The following is a 19,097-nucleotide window of genomic DNA, read 5'->3' as shown; positions in this document are numbered from 1 at the left end:
TTAAGACCTACACAATGCATTATCCAAGTTAGATTGATAGTTACCTCGGTATCATTAGAGTATCTATCTATCTATCTATCTATCTAGGAGTATCTGATGTGTGTGTGAGAGAGAGGGAGAGGTAGATATTTTTAATAGAAAATAGTACTTTTGCATATTATACTGTAAAAACACTAGGGCTGTTTTCGACTAAGGATTTTCATAGTCGAATCTGATTCGTTAGATTTTGCCATAGTCGACTGATAGTCAAACCTTTTTTATATAACGATATCCAACGATATTGCAATATTGCGAGCCATCAATCCAGGCTAACGTCAATTATTACCATTCCATGATATTAATAATTTCACTAATAAGCAAGCTTCATTACAAGTGACAAAAAGGTCACTTAATATTTTATTCCAAAATTTATTCCAAAATTAGAACATATTTCTGTAAGAATTCGGTGAACGTTCTACGCAATCCAACGTGGCGGCGCTCTTAACAGATGTTTGTTTATTAGGTTACAATTCCTCAAAATAAGTAAAAAAAAAAATTATTCTCTCTCTCTCTCTCTCTCTCTCTCTCTCTCTCTCTCTCTCTCTCTCTCATGCAGTGGACGCGTTCATAAACGGCACCTAAAAGCTGTCACTAAGAACCAGAACCAGCAAAAGTAATGATTATGAATATGTAAAATATTTCAATGAAACATTTTAATTGTTTATTAATAAACAAGTGTTTTCTGTTTCGGCTGCAAAGATGAAGTTGACGATAGGCTAGCCTACTAACTCGCGATCTTCGCAGTGAACGCGCCGGAGAAAAATGCACATTTCGGATTACATAGTTTTATTTTGTTTTGAATGGTTCTGTTTAAAAGTAGAGAATTCTGTAGACAATATATATATATTTCAATTTTTTTTTTACGTGTGTGAGGCGAGTAGGCTACCTTATACGCTGAGTTTCGGTTCATGGATGATAGCTTAAGCTCCAGGCAGGCGCTTGCGCCTCTGTATAGCATATCTCTGTTATATTTTTATTTATTACTGTAAATCCAGAAAAATTGGATAATGAAACACTGATTAAAATTAAGATACAATTAATACAAAACGAAATTCGTTTTAAAGAAAGGCTTTGTGCTTTCTGTTTGAGGTCTCTGTGAAAGTTTTAAAGCAGTCTTTTAGTGCCGCTTTCAGTGCGGTCGCGTCCGTAATGGAGAACTGTCACGTAACGTTGTTTCCTCATAAATGCATAACACTTCCCTACTATTCGACTATGAGGTTCATAGTCGAATCAGACCTCTCCGAATCGAATCGTCGAATCCTCGACTATTAGAAGTCAGCCCTAAAAAACACAATTATTGTTGATTTTAGTTGATCGTAACTAGAGAGGAAATGATGAGATGATTAAAGTGACCAAAATTATCACGGTTATCACAGAATCCTGTTCAGAAAGTACTAATACTACAGAATGAAGTCAATTCAACAAGTTTTATGTCGAAAAACAGTAAATAACAAATTGATTAGCATCAATATGCACTTTTTGTTTACGTAAACATTAAAATACCATTAAAAATGATGGCCAGATTTTAAAAGAGTGTCTTGCAATATGTTATCTACTAACATGTACAAGTTCAAATAAAGTTTTGACAAAAAGGTTTTATACAAAGATAAACCTCATATTTCAGCCTTTAAATATTTTTTTTATAAAAAGAATGAGTCAAAAAAGATAAATTACTGACATTTACACATTAGCTTATATTTATTAGTAGTGTTTGGGTGCACCCCCATCCTTCATGTTGACTGAGCTTTTTTCAATGTTGTTATGGAAAGGGGTGATTGGTTGGTTTCTGTCACATGACCTGCGGTGCGTTTGCGGCATTCTGAAAAGTTTAGATTTTTTTCATCTCGTTGCGCCTGGTAAAAAAAAATTAGCGCGTCGCTTCAATTATGAGCGCGCTTGCCGCACGCCTACATTTGAACAAACTTGAGCGCGCAAAAGACGCGTTATGTGAACGGCCTCTGGCGAGCTAACTCATATCAAGCCACGAGCGACTGGTAGCACGCGAGCGACGAGTTGGAGACCCCTGCTAGAGCTCCGCTTTGTAGGCTACAACTCGATACTTTTTTGCTACTTTATAATAACTTTCTGCGGCCAGCGTTTCTGGAAATGAACGAGGGTAAACACTTTTTAAGACCTGACTAAATTAAATTTAAGACCTAGGATGAAAAACTTGCCGTTTTTAAGACTTTTTAAGGCCTTAAATTTAAAGTTCAGAATTTTAGACTTTTTAAGACCCCGCGGAAACCCTGTCTAGGTTTGCCCTAAAAGTTTCATTTTCCTTGACAGTATATTTAATCAGTAGCATCTGATGCTCTTACTGGTAGCATTGGTGCGGACATAGATGATTTCGCTCTTTGCTCCGTGGACCTGGTGTTCATCAGAAGCGGAGAGCTGGGTTTTGACCATGATGGCGTACTGCGTCCACGGCTTCAGAGGGAGGATGAGGTAGCCGGGCTCCTGCTGTTCTTTTCCCTCTGTGGCGCGAGGTGGAGGGTCCACATCTGCTATGACCCAGCTGTTAGAGCCACATGCATCCTGACCATCGAACTCAGTTACATTCTTATATGGCCTTGAGAAGCAGAGAGAAATGTTATCAAACACTAACACAGAAACCACTTCACTGCATTGAGCTAGACACCATTGTTAAAATGGTGAAAATAAAAACAAGGCTGAGAGGGATAGTTCGTAAAACCTGGTGTGTATCAGTAAGTCGACAAAACATAAAATACAGTGTTTACTGAAGTTTCTAGAGGACAAAATGCTCTGGATTTTGGATGGTACTTCTATCCGTCACAGTCAGTTTCATTCACAACACATTATATGCTGTCTACCTTGATTATGATTATTTTCATATACTGTTTCTAAACACAACATTCAAGCTTGACACCTCGTTTGAGCACCGCCAGAAGCAAAAGTCCTCTACCCTGACATTATTTATCAGTTGCATACGCAGCCCAGCCGACTCAAGCGAATACCAGTGGGAAGATGAGCAATGAGCTTTTTTTCAAATATTGTATTTATCATGCTTTTTTTTTTTTACATATGAAAGAACAGTTACGCTAATAGATAAATGATTGGCTGGGGTGACAAACCCACTGGCCAAAGGTTGCAGTCCAAAAATGTCTCGAGCACAGGAATTCAAGAAGAAAATGTGTCTCTGTAGACACAAACACCACCACACACTTCAGTAATTATAGGTTGAGAGGCATTATTTTTGTATGAGTCGATACTTTTTTTCTTTTTTTTTGAAAATCCTGCATAGTGCACCTTTTAGGTCCATTTAAAAAAAATAAAAGTTAAGTCACTTACGCCTCTTTGTATAAAACCATGAATCCCAGAAGGTCTCGGAAATCTGGCGGCCAGAAAGGTTCCCATTTAATTATGATCTTGTCTGAAAGTGTGCGAATCTGTGTGAACTTCAGAACCTGGCTCTCACCTGGTCAAACACCAACAACAATGCGTTCAGATTTATTTAAAAAAAGAGCACATGAGCATAAAGGAAATGCAAAGCTATGTCCTCCTCACATGAAGCCTGATCTCCATTGGTCTTTGAGACAATGTCATTCTTTGTTTGCCGGTTCTTAGTGCCAGTCACCTCCTCCATCTTCCGGATCTCTGACATGCAGAGTTTGGAGTTATGATGGAAAAACATGCGACCTTGCTGGATGGACAGGTTGTGTTTGGTCCAGTCCCACAACTGACGCAGGTTCTGGTTATCGAGAGCGTAGAATGAATAATTCCTGATGGGAAATAAAACAGCACACAATTAAGGACAAAGGAGGAGGAAGGAATAGAAAGATGACATGGTATCATTATAGTTACAAGCAAGACCTGACAACGCAAATGGATAAAGCCAACAGTTTGGAAAACCTTGGAAAACCAAGGAAAATCTTGACATCCTATAAAGAAGACTCATACCCGACTTCCTGCGTCTCTCCATGGATGATTCGGAGCTTGCGAAGGAAAGACAGAGAGACTAGGGCATATGAGTGCCGCACTGTCAGGTAGCCGGTGATCTCCTCCAGCTGCCCCAGGTTAGCTTCCAGCTCTGCGGCTATGTTATCTAACAGGGAGAAGTGGAAAGAAGAGCAAGTTTAAAATCCAAAATTTAAGAAAGTCTGCACACTGTTAAAATGTACAATGAAGTACAATAAGGCTACTCTGTAAAAATTCTATAGGTTTCTGTTATTGATTAAATTGACTAAATTATTGGAAGTGAACACACGCCCAAGATGGTAACGCAGTCACAATGCAATTTTTTTTTTTTACTAATTATTCTTTATATTATTATACTCCTGAATGACTGACAAATAAATAATAATTACAATTAATAATATTATTTTCAATTCTTGTTGAAGTTTACTTATTAATCTGTCAGTTATTCAAGAGTATAATTATTGTTATTATGTTCTACTCCTATTGATGTTTTATTATTAATCTGTCAATGATGAGTATATATACAGTATGCATATATTTCTTAATAATAATCAGAAAATTATTATTATTATTATTATGTAACTGGAAGGTAAATGCACCAACAGAACACAGTGATCAGAACACAGATTGGGACCTGAATCTAACAGTATAGGAGTATGGTTGCCACGAATAACAGCCAATTATAACAACAGCGTCATTATATAAAAAAACATTTGCAGAATTACTGATTAACCAATCAGAACCATGAATTCCAGAGAGCTCTATACTAAAGATTCCCTTCTATGCTGCACAAAGTGGAGAAATTGTATTGTTCTTACTCCCTCCGCGGATGTTGATGACCAAACTGCCGTTGATCACTGTGCATCCTCTCAGAGCCTGTGCCGAAGTGACTGAGTCTACTGTCTTCAGCCCCATGCACACTTTGGGACAAAGGCCAGCGCAAGGGGAGCAGTTCAACCTGTGGCACAGAACAAAGTCACATGTACACAAAGCCACACAACAAACAAAAGTCATTCATCCGTACGTGCTGTAAACGGACACAAAGAAATGCAGATATGATGGAGCGCTTCTATTGTCGTTGACATTAAGGCAAATATGTAGCATTAAGACAATAACTGATTGTTTGTGTCAAGGACATGAATCCTGTTGCGCAAAGTGCCAGCGCTGTTTCGGTGGGAGCGGGGGTGCGGATGACCTTGCAGGGCAGGCCGAGGGTGCAATCAAGGATGAATGAGACATTCTCTCAGACGTGCCAAAGACACAACTTAATCACTGATTGTTTTTGTAGAAGTGTCGCGCCTGACTGAGGAACTCTTTGTCCTCTGTGCAGGATGCTTTCTGCGACACAGTTTCCTGTGAAACTTTGCTACACATATTTGTATGACAACTTTAATAAAGTGTGAATCCACAAGCAAAACAAAGGATATGGAGGAGTGATTCTCATAGTCTTAACAATCATACTAGTGTCACAATTTAACACCACATCTGAAGCCGTGTCAAGAATGTGCACAAACCACCGATCGGGCAAAGCTCAATAATTTCCTTTATGGGCTTTCGCTGTGTTTTGTACCTTGTTACTCTTTTTTGGTACCCGCCAAAAAGGACGGAATGTGCTGCGCTTTATCCAGCTAATCTGAAGGAAAGCTGGTGCGTGGGTGAAATCCTTATTGCAGACATATCAGAGAGTCCAGTATGTCGTGTCTCCCTGCGGCAAGGATTCAACTCAGAGTCGTTTATCTGTCAGTAGCCAGACGGCGCTCCCTGTCTATGCATCTGACAGACCGAGAGAGACAAGCCGATGAGGACATGGATGTCGAAACTCCTGATATCTCAATGCACGCGGTTAACGTGCAAAGAAAGTAATCGAGGACAGCAGCATGGGGTGTGAGGTTGGACCACTGCACTGTTGTCTGTCCAGCCTCTGTGATTTGTGTGTCTGCTGTCTGAATTCCCACAGTGCACCAAAACTGCCCAGCCCAGGGGTCATACTGGCAAGGGGGAAGCAAGAGTATCATGAGAAAGAGACAGAAAAAAGAACTGTCCTATCTGGCAGAACATGCATTACAAGGGGTCAGTTCAGTCATCATTTACTCACCGTATTTCTGCTTCAACCACATATTATTATTTTTTTATTCCAAGGAACACAAACAGGATGGCGATTCAGATTTTCAAGCTCCAAAAAAGGATAATTAGTAGCGCTGCCCACAACAAATGATTTTTGGAGTAGAATAAGAGTCGTGCATTTAAGCAATTTGTTGACTCATCGCACGTTTATATTAATTTAATTACTTGAATACTGAGGAGAATATTAAACCATTATGAGCGTTTAATATATAGATATAATATATAGCCTATTCCACGCTCAAGCGCACGCATAAAGCTTGCTGCAAAGCATTGGCAAAAGTAATGATTATGAATGTGTCAGAAATAATAGCAAGGAGAGGTTTTAATTATTTATTAATAAACTAGTATTTTCTGTGTCAGTGTCGGCTACAAAGTTGACGATGCTGACTAGCCAGATTACAGAAGCAAAGAGTATTTCTTTTTGTTTTAAATTAGTTTATTTAAACAAGCTTTTTATAGATGTATTTCTAATGTCTGTGAGGCAAGTATACGCTGACTTTCGGTTCATTTTTATGATGTGCTTCAGTTCACGGAGACCGAGACGGCAGAAAGTGCATCCTGTTTGTTTTCTGGCCAGGTAAAGTTACTTGCATGTTTCAAAGCCATATTTGCGGTCAATGGCTGGGCGACCGTTTGGATTTTCTCACAAAGAACCGCTGTTAACGATCTGACCCTCACGGACTGCATGACTTCGACACAAGGTTTTTTATTTTTTGACAAACCGACTAATACAGTTTTGGTCGACTAAGCCTCTTCTAGTCGACTATTAGGGGTAGGGATGTCCCGATCCGATCCACGGCATCGGTATCGTGCCGATACTGGCCCAAAATGCTAGATCGGATATCGGAGGGGAGAAAAAAAATTATCCGATACCTATGATCGATACCCATTAGGGGTGTAACGGTACGTATTCGTACTGAACGTACGTTCGGTGCATGGATTTACACAGAGAATACACGGTATAAAAATAAATAAATCTCGCGTACACATTAATTAATGTAATACGGAACTAACGTTACTGTTAGATACGCGCATATGCGGGTTCTTTAGGGACACCTAATCTGTAGCCCGCCTTAGCTCTGAACGTGCGTCTATTTCGCTTCAAACGCTCACTTTATCATTATACGCGCGCAGTGCGTCCTATTCGCTTTGGACGCGCGAATGGATTCAAACTGTTCAAGCATCGAACTAGACGCGATAGACGCAAATTTGACGCTCTATTCGCGTTTTGGTGTGAACGCAGAAAAATGAACAGGCTGCGATGTCAAGATTACAATGCTGGAATGTGTGTGTGTCAGAGAGAGAGAGGCACGGGCGCGATCGAACAGTGGAAACAAAAACATACTCCATCATTTTCATACAGGACATCATTAAAACTGCAAAAAGTGTTTAGCCTACTTATATTTGTGTAAAACACAACATTGTGCTTTTGTCAAACTGTAAACTCTTGTCAAACTGTAACTGACACACACACACACACACACACACACACACACACACACACACACACACACACACACACACACACACACACACACACACACAATTTAAAAGCAAAAATTATCTCATCTTTTGGACATTCATCATTGCATTGGTTTTCATTTCTTGTTCTAAATTAGAGCACTAATCTGTTTATTTTTAAGTTACACATTCTACATTGAATGAAAAAGAAAATCAAATGTGTTTTTAAAAGTAGTATTATTTTATACAGAAATACATTATTTATAATTCAGATGAGAATAAAGTTAGAGTTAATTAAAATTTTAAGGAAACAAATATATTGATCTGAAATATAGCAAATTAATTTAAATTCATTCAGGTTGCCAAACATATCTCGAGGTCTTTTGAATAAAGGCTGGCAGTCTTTAATTATCAACTGTTGTTGTGGACTATATACTGGAGAAGTATTTATTCTACATTTGAGTGAGATGTTTTTATGTGGCTAATTGAGCAAAGTGCTTCCATTATATTTTATTATTATTAGTATTAGTTCAAGAATAAAATAAAAATATCGGATTGATATCGGTATCGGCAAATAGCCAAAGCTGCGGCATCGGTATCGGTATCGGAAGTGAAAAAGTGGTATCGGGACATCCCTAATTAGGGGACAGCCCTAATAAGAAGTACTATAAAAATGGTTGATACAACATCTGAGGCCATTAAATTGTAACATCTGAGAAACGAACAAAACTAAACTCATTATCCACAAAATATCTTGGTATAAAATCTCATTCAAGCGTTTGCACATGAAAAAATTGGTGCGTCATGATGAATGTGAAAACCAATGAAGATCGAGCAGTTTCTTATCCTCTTTCTCCTCGTATGGTATTGAGAAAGAAGTTTGTTTGTAGCTTAAATTTTAGTCTGTTTCTCACACAAAGCTATTGTGTGGCCTCAGAAGACGTGGAATATAGTGCATGAGTCATATGGACTCATTTCATGATAGTTTTTTTATTCTTATGTTTTTTGCAGATTTTTATTCAGCATTCTGTTTTGGTGCATGGACAAAAACAGCTTTGACATAATGCTAAATTCTAATAATTATTTTCTGAGTTCCTCAGTAGAATAAAACATCATATGGGTATACAGCCTTGGTGAGCATAAGAGACTGCTTTCAAAAATAGCTTTTGAAAAAAATTTGACCAACCCCAAACTCTTGAACAGTAGTTTATTTTTTCCTGTCTGCTGCTCTTCATATCACAGCTCTAGATAGTTGCTAACATGCATCTCAAGGGTATTATTTTGCCATGTTTAAGTATGTGTGATACATTTTTTAAATCTTGTATCAAAATATCTCATTTTGATTGCATGCTCCACTATTTTCTTTGAGGGTTTTTGCTAGTGTCTGACCACAGCTAGACCAAAGCGATGTCTGGAAATCAGACTGACCAACATTCATTTGACCAATCACCCATCCTTCTACATAGAGATGCCCATATGTGCAGAAATAGAGTGAGAGGGAATTAAGCTATAAGATATTGGTCATCGTACATTTCCACTACAAACAAACAAACAAACAAACAATAAATACCAACTGTCTGTTGTAGTCCTCTTTCTGCTCACTTTTTTAAATGGGCACAAACAGCACTGCCAAGCCTCACACTAGGTCAGCGCTGCTTTAAAACTCACACACTTCCTCTCATTAACATACAACGCTCCCTTTCTGACACACACACTCACTAAATTACCCTTTGTGTGCTCAGACAGTCGATTGAGGTCAGTTCAGCCCTGATCACTCCAAGCCAGAACAGTATTTTTCTTCACTTATTGTTCCTGTTCCATGAATGAGACAAAGAGAAGGGATGGATGCAATCCCGGCTTAAAAAGCAACTTAAACCAGCCTAAACTAGTTTGCTAGTCTTAAGGCCCGTTCACACCAAGGACGATAACTATAAATATAATGATAAAGATATAATTCTAAAAATCGTTCTCCATATTAAAGAATAACAGAGTTCCCACCACAACTATAACGATAAAGATATGAGGAACGATATCGTTGGGATCACTTTCAGAACGATTTTTTCCCAGCTGTCAAACGATAAAACACTGACAGCCAATCAGAATCCATTCTAATTTAAAGGTCTCGCGCATTTAAAATGGATCTGGATCATCCGGGCGCGCGCATGCTTAGAATAAAAAGACCGTTATCGGTCGTTGGTGTGGACGCATATATTGTTATCTTTATCGTTATCTTTATAGTTATCGCGCTTGGTGTGAACGGGCCTTTAGGAGGTTTTTCAAGGACCAGATATACTTAAAGCTAAATTGAAGAACGAATTGGTGTGACGTCATTTTGAACAAAATCGAACAAAGTTGGTTTGGAGTTCAAAACAGCTTGCCAAGACAAACTTTCCAGGAAAAGTTTACATAATAGGTAGGTGCACTCATGGGCTCCGCCCTCTTTGATGTGGAAATCTTCTCGGGTTCATTTCCTCGGTTGAGGTCAGACGTTTGTGAGTGAAAAAACACTGGACAGCTACCTTAGAGTACAAACTGAAGTGTAATTCTAATTTAAAACAACACAGACACTTTTTTCATGTTTACAGTAAAGCTGTTTGGTTTAACGTAGGGATCGACCGATATGGATTTTTTAGTGCCGATGCCGATACCGATTTTTTTTCATCAGCCTTAGCCGATGACCGATACGGGCTGCCGATTTTCTTGAGCCGATATTTGGAGCCGATACTGCTTTTTCTCCCTCAATTTACATCATAAAAATGACACAATGATCATGATGATAACATGTTGCAAGTCTCAATTTAAAAAAGGATCCTTTATTGAACTTAAAAATATATATATATTTAACAAATAGTAAAAACAGGTGAGGTAGAACAAGCAAAAAAAGAGTTCAGTGCTGAAAATACTGAAAATAATTATTTAAGCATAATTTAAAATGAGCAAAAGGTACATTTGTTACTGTATTATTTATTAATCTTTGGTAATCTTAGTTAATAAAAATACAGCTGTTCATTCAGCTTTTCATTCGTTCATGTTATTCACAGTGCATTAGGCTAACTAATGTTAACAAATACAACTTTTGATTTCAATAAGGCTACTATAAATGGTTAAATTAACATTATCAAAGATTAACAAATGCTGTAGAAGTGCAGTTTATTATTAATAAATAATAATTATTAATACACTGAACTTTATTATAAAGTGTTACTGATTTGTTATACACCGATCCAGACGTCTGGTGAGTTCAGTGTTGGATAAATCTGTTGTTATAATGTATTGCCATACATTAAATAGAATCGGTTCAAATGAGTCATTAGTGCGTGAATCAGAGGTTTCATTAGTGGACGTGTAGGCTACGTGTCTGTGTGATTATCCCGGCAGACAGTTTAGGAGTTTAGTGTTTAGTTTACAGTTTAGTGTCAGCTGAATGTGCGAATGTACGCTTTTCAGAGAAGACAAGGAAACGTTTTTTTTAGCACAAATCACATCCAGCGGTAATTCAGGAAAAAAAATGTCCCAATCCTCCACATGAAACTTCGCTCTTCCGACCTTTTACCATCATGTCCATTCTCAATTGATTTTGATAAATATGCGCGAGGGAGGGAGTGCAAGACAGTTTGAAGACGGTGAGTGTGCGCGCGCGCGGCCAGAGGAGGGGCGCGCGCTCTCTCTCTCTCTGCTCGTTCTTTCAGCAACATGCGACCTGTCACAAGCGCAGTTTTCAGTCATCAACATCACTCAGCGATCAAATAAGGCTTTGGCGAGATAAAAATTCGCTTTGGCGACCGCAAAAAACGCAATATGTGGCGGCCGGTGTTGATTCTGTGGCGCACTGCCACGAATTAGTCTATGTGTGGGGAAACACTGGAGAGACACACACACCACACGCGTCCAAACCTCTGCCAGGTGGTCTCTGAATAAAACTCCAACAAATACCACGGAACAACGTCGGCATTACTTAATCCTATGACCAGTGTTCGTAACAGCTTCCGTACGCATACGAATAGCCTACAACTTAGCTATTTGCAGCTCCCTAAATACAATGGCAAGCAGTTTTATAGAGGCATTCGCGTTTTCCATTTGGACCCACAAACTTGCTTAGCTATAGTTGCAAGTACAGATAGAGCTACGTGTTTCCACTTTCAAAGTGTATGGCAATATTTCAGCTAAGTCAAACAGTTAAAAGATGCTTTGGAAGTTTAAAACTTATCGTTGTCTTGAAGAGCAGATTCCAGCACTCTGTTAGTGGGGGAGGGGCAGTGCAGCGTCTCCAGCAACACAGAGCTGCCTGTGGACGCCTGTCTGTAAATAATGCCGGGAAAAAACTATCGGCGAACGCAGCAGTGTATCGGCCGATGCCGATACACGTAAAAAACGCAAATATCGGCCCGATATATCGGCCGGCCGATATATCGGTCGATCACTAACGCAATCTATTGTACGAAGTACTCTTATAAGTAAACATGATTTTACTCGACTGGAGTGGCGAATTGGAGAGCTTGTGCAAACATCCACATTGCTACAATCAGATGCTTTCTTAATTGCCGTTTTCTCTCCGCTGTCATTTTTGTTGTTTCTCTTTTGTTATTGTAAGAAAAGTGTGCGGCACATATTTATCAGTTCTGGATTTTCGCACACAGTATACTCCTACAAAGTTATTTCGACTTTTTTTTACCCCTAAGCGACCACCAAAAAAGAACTTTGCTGCGAGTATCTCTGGGCCTTCAGCCTATACAGACATGTCTGGCCTGCTGGTTTTAAAAGGATTTTGGGTACTTTTCAGTTTGGGAGACCAGCTAGACCAGTTTTAACCAGCTAAGACAAGAAAACCAAGCTGAATTAAGCAGTTTTTGTCAGCAAGGACGGAAAACCAATCACTTCATATGAACAACCTTGAGTCCTCTATGTTGTTTGAGTATATACAAAGCATCAAAATCATATATATATTTTTACCAGTAAATACAAACAAGAGGAAAAGCCAAGCGACTAGTCGGTCTATTTCATTTCATCCAGTTCGTAGACTAAATGAGGCACAGAGTGGTCTAATGACCCAGGCATCCTTTGGGTCAAACTTCATACACAAAAGATTTGGCTTATGTGAGTCCTGACGCACACATGAAGCATCTGAAGTACCCTTTAGGACACTTGGGGATGTGTGCGCTAGTATTTGTGCCTGTTCATTGAGTGGAGAGCATATAAGTAGTGGGTTACTTACGTAGTGGAGTTTACAGTGGTGTACCCAGAAGGGCACTCTGGGATGCAGGCACCATCATGGATGACGTATTCGTGGCAGTCACTTTTGCCATGCTTGCACTTGTTGTGGAGCTCCTGGCAAAAGCTGAAGTTGACGCAGCGCCAGCCCTTATAGGTGTAGAAACCAGGTGGGCACTTTTCAACGCAGATGTTATTGTGCATGTAGTTGCGGCAGGCCACGCATTTGCGCGACGAGTTGGGCTCCAAGCAGCCGCCCAGGCACTGGTCGTGGCAGCACTGGTTGTCTTTAGTGCAGGCACGGTGCTTGCATGAAGATGGACACACTGTGGAGAGAGAGAAAGCTTACATTTAGAGAAATTATTTTAAGGGAAAATACAGATGCCTCTCATTCACAGTGACATTTTTATATAGATAGGGCATGGCATGAAGAAAACAAATGCAGTTTACCACACTTACCCCTTCATTTCTATAGGGAAAAAATATTTAAATATAAAACATAAATTTTAATATTAATGTTTTTTCTACTTTAAGTAATGCAAAAGAAAGGATGCTAAAATAAGAATGCAGTACATTTAATTTGATAGAATTATTAAAAACGCATGTATCAAGATGAAAATATTGATTATTATCAGCAATAATAATAATAAATAAATTATGTTGATTAAATTATGACTGCAAGCATAAACATTTAAATGAATAATTCCACAGGCTCAAGGAATATTCCTAGTTTACAATTATAATTTAATGTTAGTGGACAGAATCTGTTGTCTGCTGTTGAATACCACATAAACGAATGATGACATCAGTTTGTAAAAATTAACACAAGACACATTTGCATGGAGCACTTGTAGGCAACGTAACCAGAGGCTTTAAAGGGAAACATGTCAAGCTATGTACATTTTTTATATATAAAAGCACAAATTATTCAGTGCAATGTATTTTGTTTGTTCTGTAAATTTGTTTAAATCGTCCTTATGAGGTGAGACTACTTTTCTAGGTGGGTCAATGTGATTCCTGCGAGTGGGGTTTAGCCATGTGAAACTAATAAAAAAATCAAATACATCTTCATGTCTCTTCCTGGTATCCTTTTGTGGATTTCATGTGAAAATAACCAGGTATTTTTTAATAGAGCTGAAAGGTTTTATTTAACTTTGCACACATTCTTTCACATCAGTCTCATAGATAACATGTGTAAATGTTTAAAGCTAATGTGTGTCATGTTTCCTCTTATCCCAGCTTATTTAGCAGTGAGAGTTATAAGAAAGTTATATGTAGGTAGATTTTTCCATAAAAGTGTAAACACTGAGGCACTATCAACACATTCAATCAATTTGTTTAACCACCCCGATCAGCCCCGCACAAGAACACTGGCTTAACTATCGCCATGAGTTTGGAGAGGAACTATCAGTTTGTCCAACCAATGGAAGATGGGGGAGTGTTTTGGGGAAAGCTAATAAAAAATAAATTCGTTATTTTTGCAAAACTGTTATACTGTTATTTAGAATAAGTGTATACTTGGGAAACGGGTGGTACTGAAACTTGTTAGACTTCTAATGTAAATGCAAACTCTGAAGAATTAATTGCCTGATTATTTTCTGTGGAAATTGACAGATGCTATCAGTACTTCAGTTGTAATATGGCTTTAAGTGTTTTCTCAGTAACTCAACTCTACAGTCATGTCCTAACTTGATGTAACACTAGGTTACAATTGTAAATATTAAAACAATGACAAAATGGCCTACTCTGATAAGCAGCTCCTAAAATGGTGTAACCACATTCCTCTGCCTTTTATGTGCTCTTTATTTCCCTCATATACACACACACACACACACACACACAAACCCCTATAAACTCACAGTACACAGAGCAGCACACTGCTGCCAGTTGTTTGACAAGAGTCATCTTGTAAGTCCTTCTCTCCCACCCACTGAAGTCAGTGTTTACATATTTCTTCACCCCCCAACCCCACCAAAATGATAGAGGTGATAGAGATAGCAGAGGCCATGTGTGGCACAGGCACAAAAAAAAGAAAGAGGAAAAAACCTGAAGATAACTACAGAAAGATCTAGAGGGTCACAGAAGTCCTTGCGTAGCACAGGGAAGAGAATCTATAGTGATCTACAGATTCCTACAGAATAACTGTATGTGACTTTACTGGCCTCTTTCTAACAACGTGACCTGCAAGCTCGTCTCTGAGACAGCCTGTTAAAAATAAACTACGCATGGCTAGCTAGAGCTAAAAGTTGTACATTTGAAGTTGAACGCGCACACAATCTCCCTCTCACAAACATGCACAGATTAGTGGAGTTGCAAAGTGAGCAGAGTTGTCTTTTAATATTATGAATTATTCATTCATAAATACCATTGTTTTGGGGGGAGCTGTACCATATGACATTTTACAACCTGAACTAAACCATTTCTAACAAATAACAAAAGAAGATTGTACTTAAGGACCATTTTAATTCAGAAATTAAAAACATGCATATCAATGAACACTTATCAAAGACATTTATAATGTTAAAAAAGTTTTAGGCTATATTTCAAATAAATACTTCAAATTAAATATATTTAAAATTTCAAAGACTAAAAAATAATGTATTTTGTTCTTTTAAACTTTTTATTCATCAAAGAATTGTGAAAAAAATCTATAATTAAAATTATTCAGCAGTACAACTGTTTTCAACATCGAAAATAATAAGTAATGTTTCTTGAGCAGAAAACATTAGATGAAGGATCATATTACACTGAAGACTGGAGTAATGATGCTGAAAATTCAGCTTTGCATCACAGGAATAAATTACATTTTAAAATATATAAAAATAGAAAATGGTTATTTTAAATTGTAATAATAATTCACAATATTAATGTTTTTACTATATTTTTTATTAAATAACTGTAGCCTTGGTGAGCATAAGAGACATTTCAAAAATATTAAAGGGGTGGTATAATGCCCCTTTTTACAATATGTAAAATAAGTCTCTGTTGTCTCCAGAGTGTGTATGTGAAGTTTTAGCTCAAAATACCCCACAGATAATTTTTTTCATCATGTTAAAATTGTCCCTTTTTGAGGGTCAGTAAAAACGCGTTGTTTCGTGTGTGTCCCTTTAAATGCAAATGAGCTGCTGCTCCCGGCACAAAGGGTGGAGCTTCAAGAGCTTGTGTGTGTGTGTTAGCAGCTCTGATTACCTCATCAAGCGGCAACCTCCCCGTCTCTCTCTTGAAACCAACACGGAAGTGAGTTAAACTGCAATTCATTGACTGGCCGCTTGGCCTGGCTGCAGAAGTGAGTCAAATCTGTATCTCCCCCATGTTAAAATTACCAACTTTACAGCAGAAAAAATATGTTTACAGCCTGGATCTCTATGTGGATTTGGTCTATACAGCTAATTTTGCCCTTCATAACAACTGTGAGGGGGGTGAATTATTTTATAAATCGTCCGTTTAGTTGATTAATATTTAAATTTAAGGGTGTGGCCAGTGACCACTTGAGTGACAGGTGGATTGCCGCTGTCAGTGCTAGCCGTTTGTCTGCTGTTACTAGCCGTCACTTCACCTCAGCAAATGTTAGCTGCTGAACTTGCCATCTCTGCAGTGTTTGTGCTTTTTTTCGGGATTATTTCATACAATTTAATACTTGGGTACAAAGCCCACGTCTTTGGATTCCGTCGTTATCGTTCGAGACAACAACCAGCGCTGAATTTCAGTTGTTTTCCTCTGTTAACATGCACTAATGGATGTCTGACAACTTCGTTGCTTTTTGGGGTTTTCAAATTTAAAACGTCAATAAATGCTCGTTCGTTCTGCTCTCACGGAACAGATGGATTATAATATGCTTATGTACCGTCAGATGAAATCATGCAGGCGTCGGCGCTTTCTCCGTCCGTGCAATAAATGCACATGAATGAGCGCGGATTTTCTAGCGCATTTACTTGCACTTCAAAAGCAATATATCTATGGTTTAACCCATTTGAGAGACGGCCAAAATCAGAATTTAAAATGGACTGAATAAGCTCTCTACGAACTTGAGCAATGCCGCGCTGACGGACCATGAAAGAGTGACGGACATGTATGCACATAAATCACTGTCACACACAAACACTCTCGAAGTAATACACACTTGTAGCCATGTCTTTTAACTATTATAATATTTCGGAGGGCAAAAATAGGAACGTTTAATTGGCTTTACATCATCAGCTAACTCGATCACGTCGAGCTAGCTGATTTCAGATAGCCAGGCTCCTCAGCTCCACTCACGCCCCGCCTGTTTGCCTATTTTCTGTTATCCGGGAGTGACGCAAGGCCAAGATGGCGACGGCCGGCTCCGCCCACTTTAGGCTTCAAAAATGCTCTTCAGAAACCTACGGGTGACGTCACGGACACTACGTCCATATTTTTTTACAGTCTATGTACCTCATGCAGACAAGCACTAAGGCCATGTCCACACTAATACGTTTTCGTTTGAAAACGCATCTTTTTCTCTCCGTTTTGGCCTTCCGTCCACACTGAGACGGCGTTTTTATTAAGGAAAACGAAGCTTTTTGAAAACGCACTCCAAAGCGTATACATTTGAAAACGCCGTTTTTGCGTTGTAGTGTGGACTGTGAAACCGGAGAGATTTAAAAACGATGACGTAATTTTAGTCATGTGACGCATATTGTACCAATAGGTATTCACGTTTATACCAGTATTGTGCCTGTTATGTGCTATTCACTTTCACACTATTGCTAAAAATATTCTACATTGCACACTCTTCATATCACAGTCCTGCAAAGATGACAGAATTTACTCACATTTGCTGTCCTGCGGTAATACATGAGAACAGTCGCGTTTTAGACCAAACATATGGTGTCTGCGTGCGACCTGGACGCATCAGTGAATGGTGAGATATTTTACTAAATAAAATTATCCTGTCAGAAGAATTGCGCGATAACTTTATTATTTATTTTTCCATCTGAATCATATCAGTGAGCGTTTGTTGGGTTTTACACATGCGCAGTAAAGGTGAATTTAGCGTTTTCAGGCGTTTTTCAAAAGTTTCTCATCCACACTGAAACGTCCGAAAACGCTTGAAAACGCTAGTGTGGACGGAGAGCGTTTATAAACGAAAACGCCGTTTTCAAATGTATCCGGATTAATGTAGACGTAGCCTAAACTGTTTTGCCTTTTATGTTTAAACTGGAGTCGGATAATGATGGAGAGACTCAAGAAGTGACAACATGTAGAATGCAACAGGATGTTTCTGAATGGTTAGTTGATGAATTTATGTTGCTGATGTGGAATTAACTATCTTCAAGTCTTTGATTAGCATATTCTGTCATGATAATCTATAACAGTGGTTCCCAAAGTGGGGGTCGCGAGATGATTTCTATAAAAAAGTGGAAAAAATATATACCGTATTTTCCACGACTTTCCCGTGATCGCTATGGCAACGTAGAACAAGCCGGTATCGAACTTCCGGTTTACGTTAGCCTGAAAATACCGCTATCAGAGGCGTGATTTTTTTTCCCAAACCACTTCAGCGGAAATCCCGCCCTGATTGCCCTACACCAATCACTGATCCCTAAACCTACCCGTCACAGATTGCCTACACCAAACACTGATCCCTAAACCTACCCGTCACTGTAACCTGAACCAATTAAATAGGCTGCAGGGCGGGATTTCCGCTGAAGTGGTTTGGGAAAAAAAATCACGCCTATCAGAGAGGCTCAACAAACCCAAACAATTTGCTTGGATAATGAGGAGTAGAGCTTAGATAGGGCCCAAAAAATCAAGCCCGACCCTACCTGGGCCCGTTGTGTCCGAGCCCGGCCCGACACATTAACTGTAATTATGAGCCCGAGCCCAATTTAGACCCAATCATTTTTAATATGTGGGCCGTTATAACCAGGGGCGGCGCCAGATAATTTTTAACGTGTGCTGAGGGGGTGCTATTATATATAAATACTTTTAATAAATGAGCAAAAATTGGCCACTTAATATTTAATATTCAATTATTTTAATGATCACAATTAAAGTATTAATGTTATTAAATTGAACAAGCACAACATTCGGCATTCAATCAAATATTATTAAAGATTTATTATTATTAATAATGTTATTTCAACACAATATCTCGTTATTTTGACATCATATGTGTGCCGAGTGTGCGTGCAAGATGTGCATTTGTAAATCCAGTGAAACGCATGAATTGATTTTTATTAATAAACTAGTGTTTTGTGTCAGTGTCTGCTGCAAAGATGAAGATGATCATGGTGTTCACTTTTCATAATCAACATAGATTGAAAAAAATGCATTATAATATTTGAACAAATATGAAACTAAATGCT

The 19,097-nt window shown here is 38.6% G+C and overlaps 1 protein-coding gene across 1 annotated transcript in view; it reads right to left on the bottom strand.

Annotated features, from left to right (window-relative positions):
• The window catches only part of insra (insulin receptor a), a 70,426-nt gene that overhangs the window by 14,707 nt on the left and 36,622 nt on the right, over positions 1–19,097 (bottom strand). Inside the window, exons 3-8 of the mRNA XM_081375084.1 lie at positions 12,773–13,094; positions 4,794–4,933; positions 3,958–4,102; positions 3,565–3,779; positions 3,349–3,475; positions 2,358–2,608 (exon numbers count right to left, since the gene is read on the bottom strand). Of these exons, the coding sequence (XP_081231210.1) occupies positions 2,358–2,608; positions 3,349–3,475; positions 3,565–3,779; positions 3,958–4,102; positions 4,794–4,933; positions 12,773–13,094 (1,200 nt within the window). The remainder of the gene's footprint in view (positions 1–2,357; positions 2,609–3,348; positions 3,476–3,564; positions 3,780–3,957; positions 4,103–4,793; positions 4,934–12,772; positions 13,095–19,097) is intronic.

This window comes from Scardinius erythrophthalmus, assembly GCF_964197995.2.
Source record: "Scardinius erythrophthalmus genome assembly, chromosome: 9".
Lineage (NCBI taxonomy): Eukaryota > Metazoa > Chordata > Actinopteri > Cypriniformes > Leuciscidae > Scardinius > Scardinius erythrophthalmus.
This window is presented reverse-complemented; position numbering and strand designations above follow the sequence as displayed.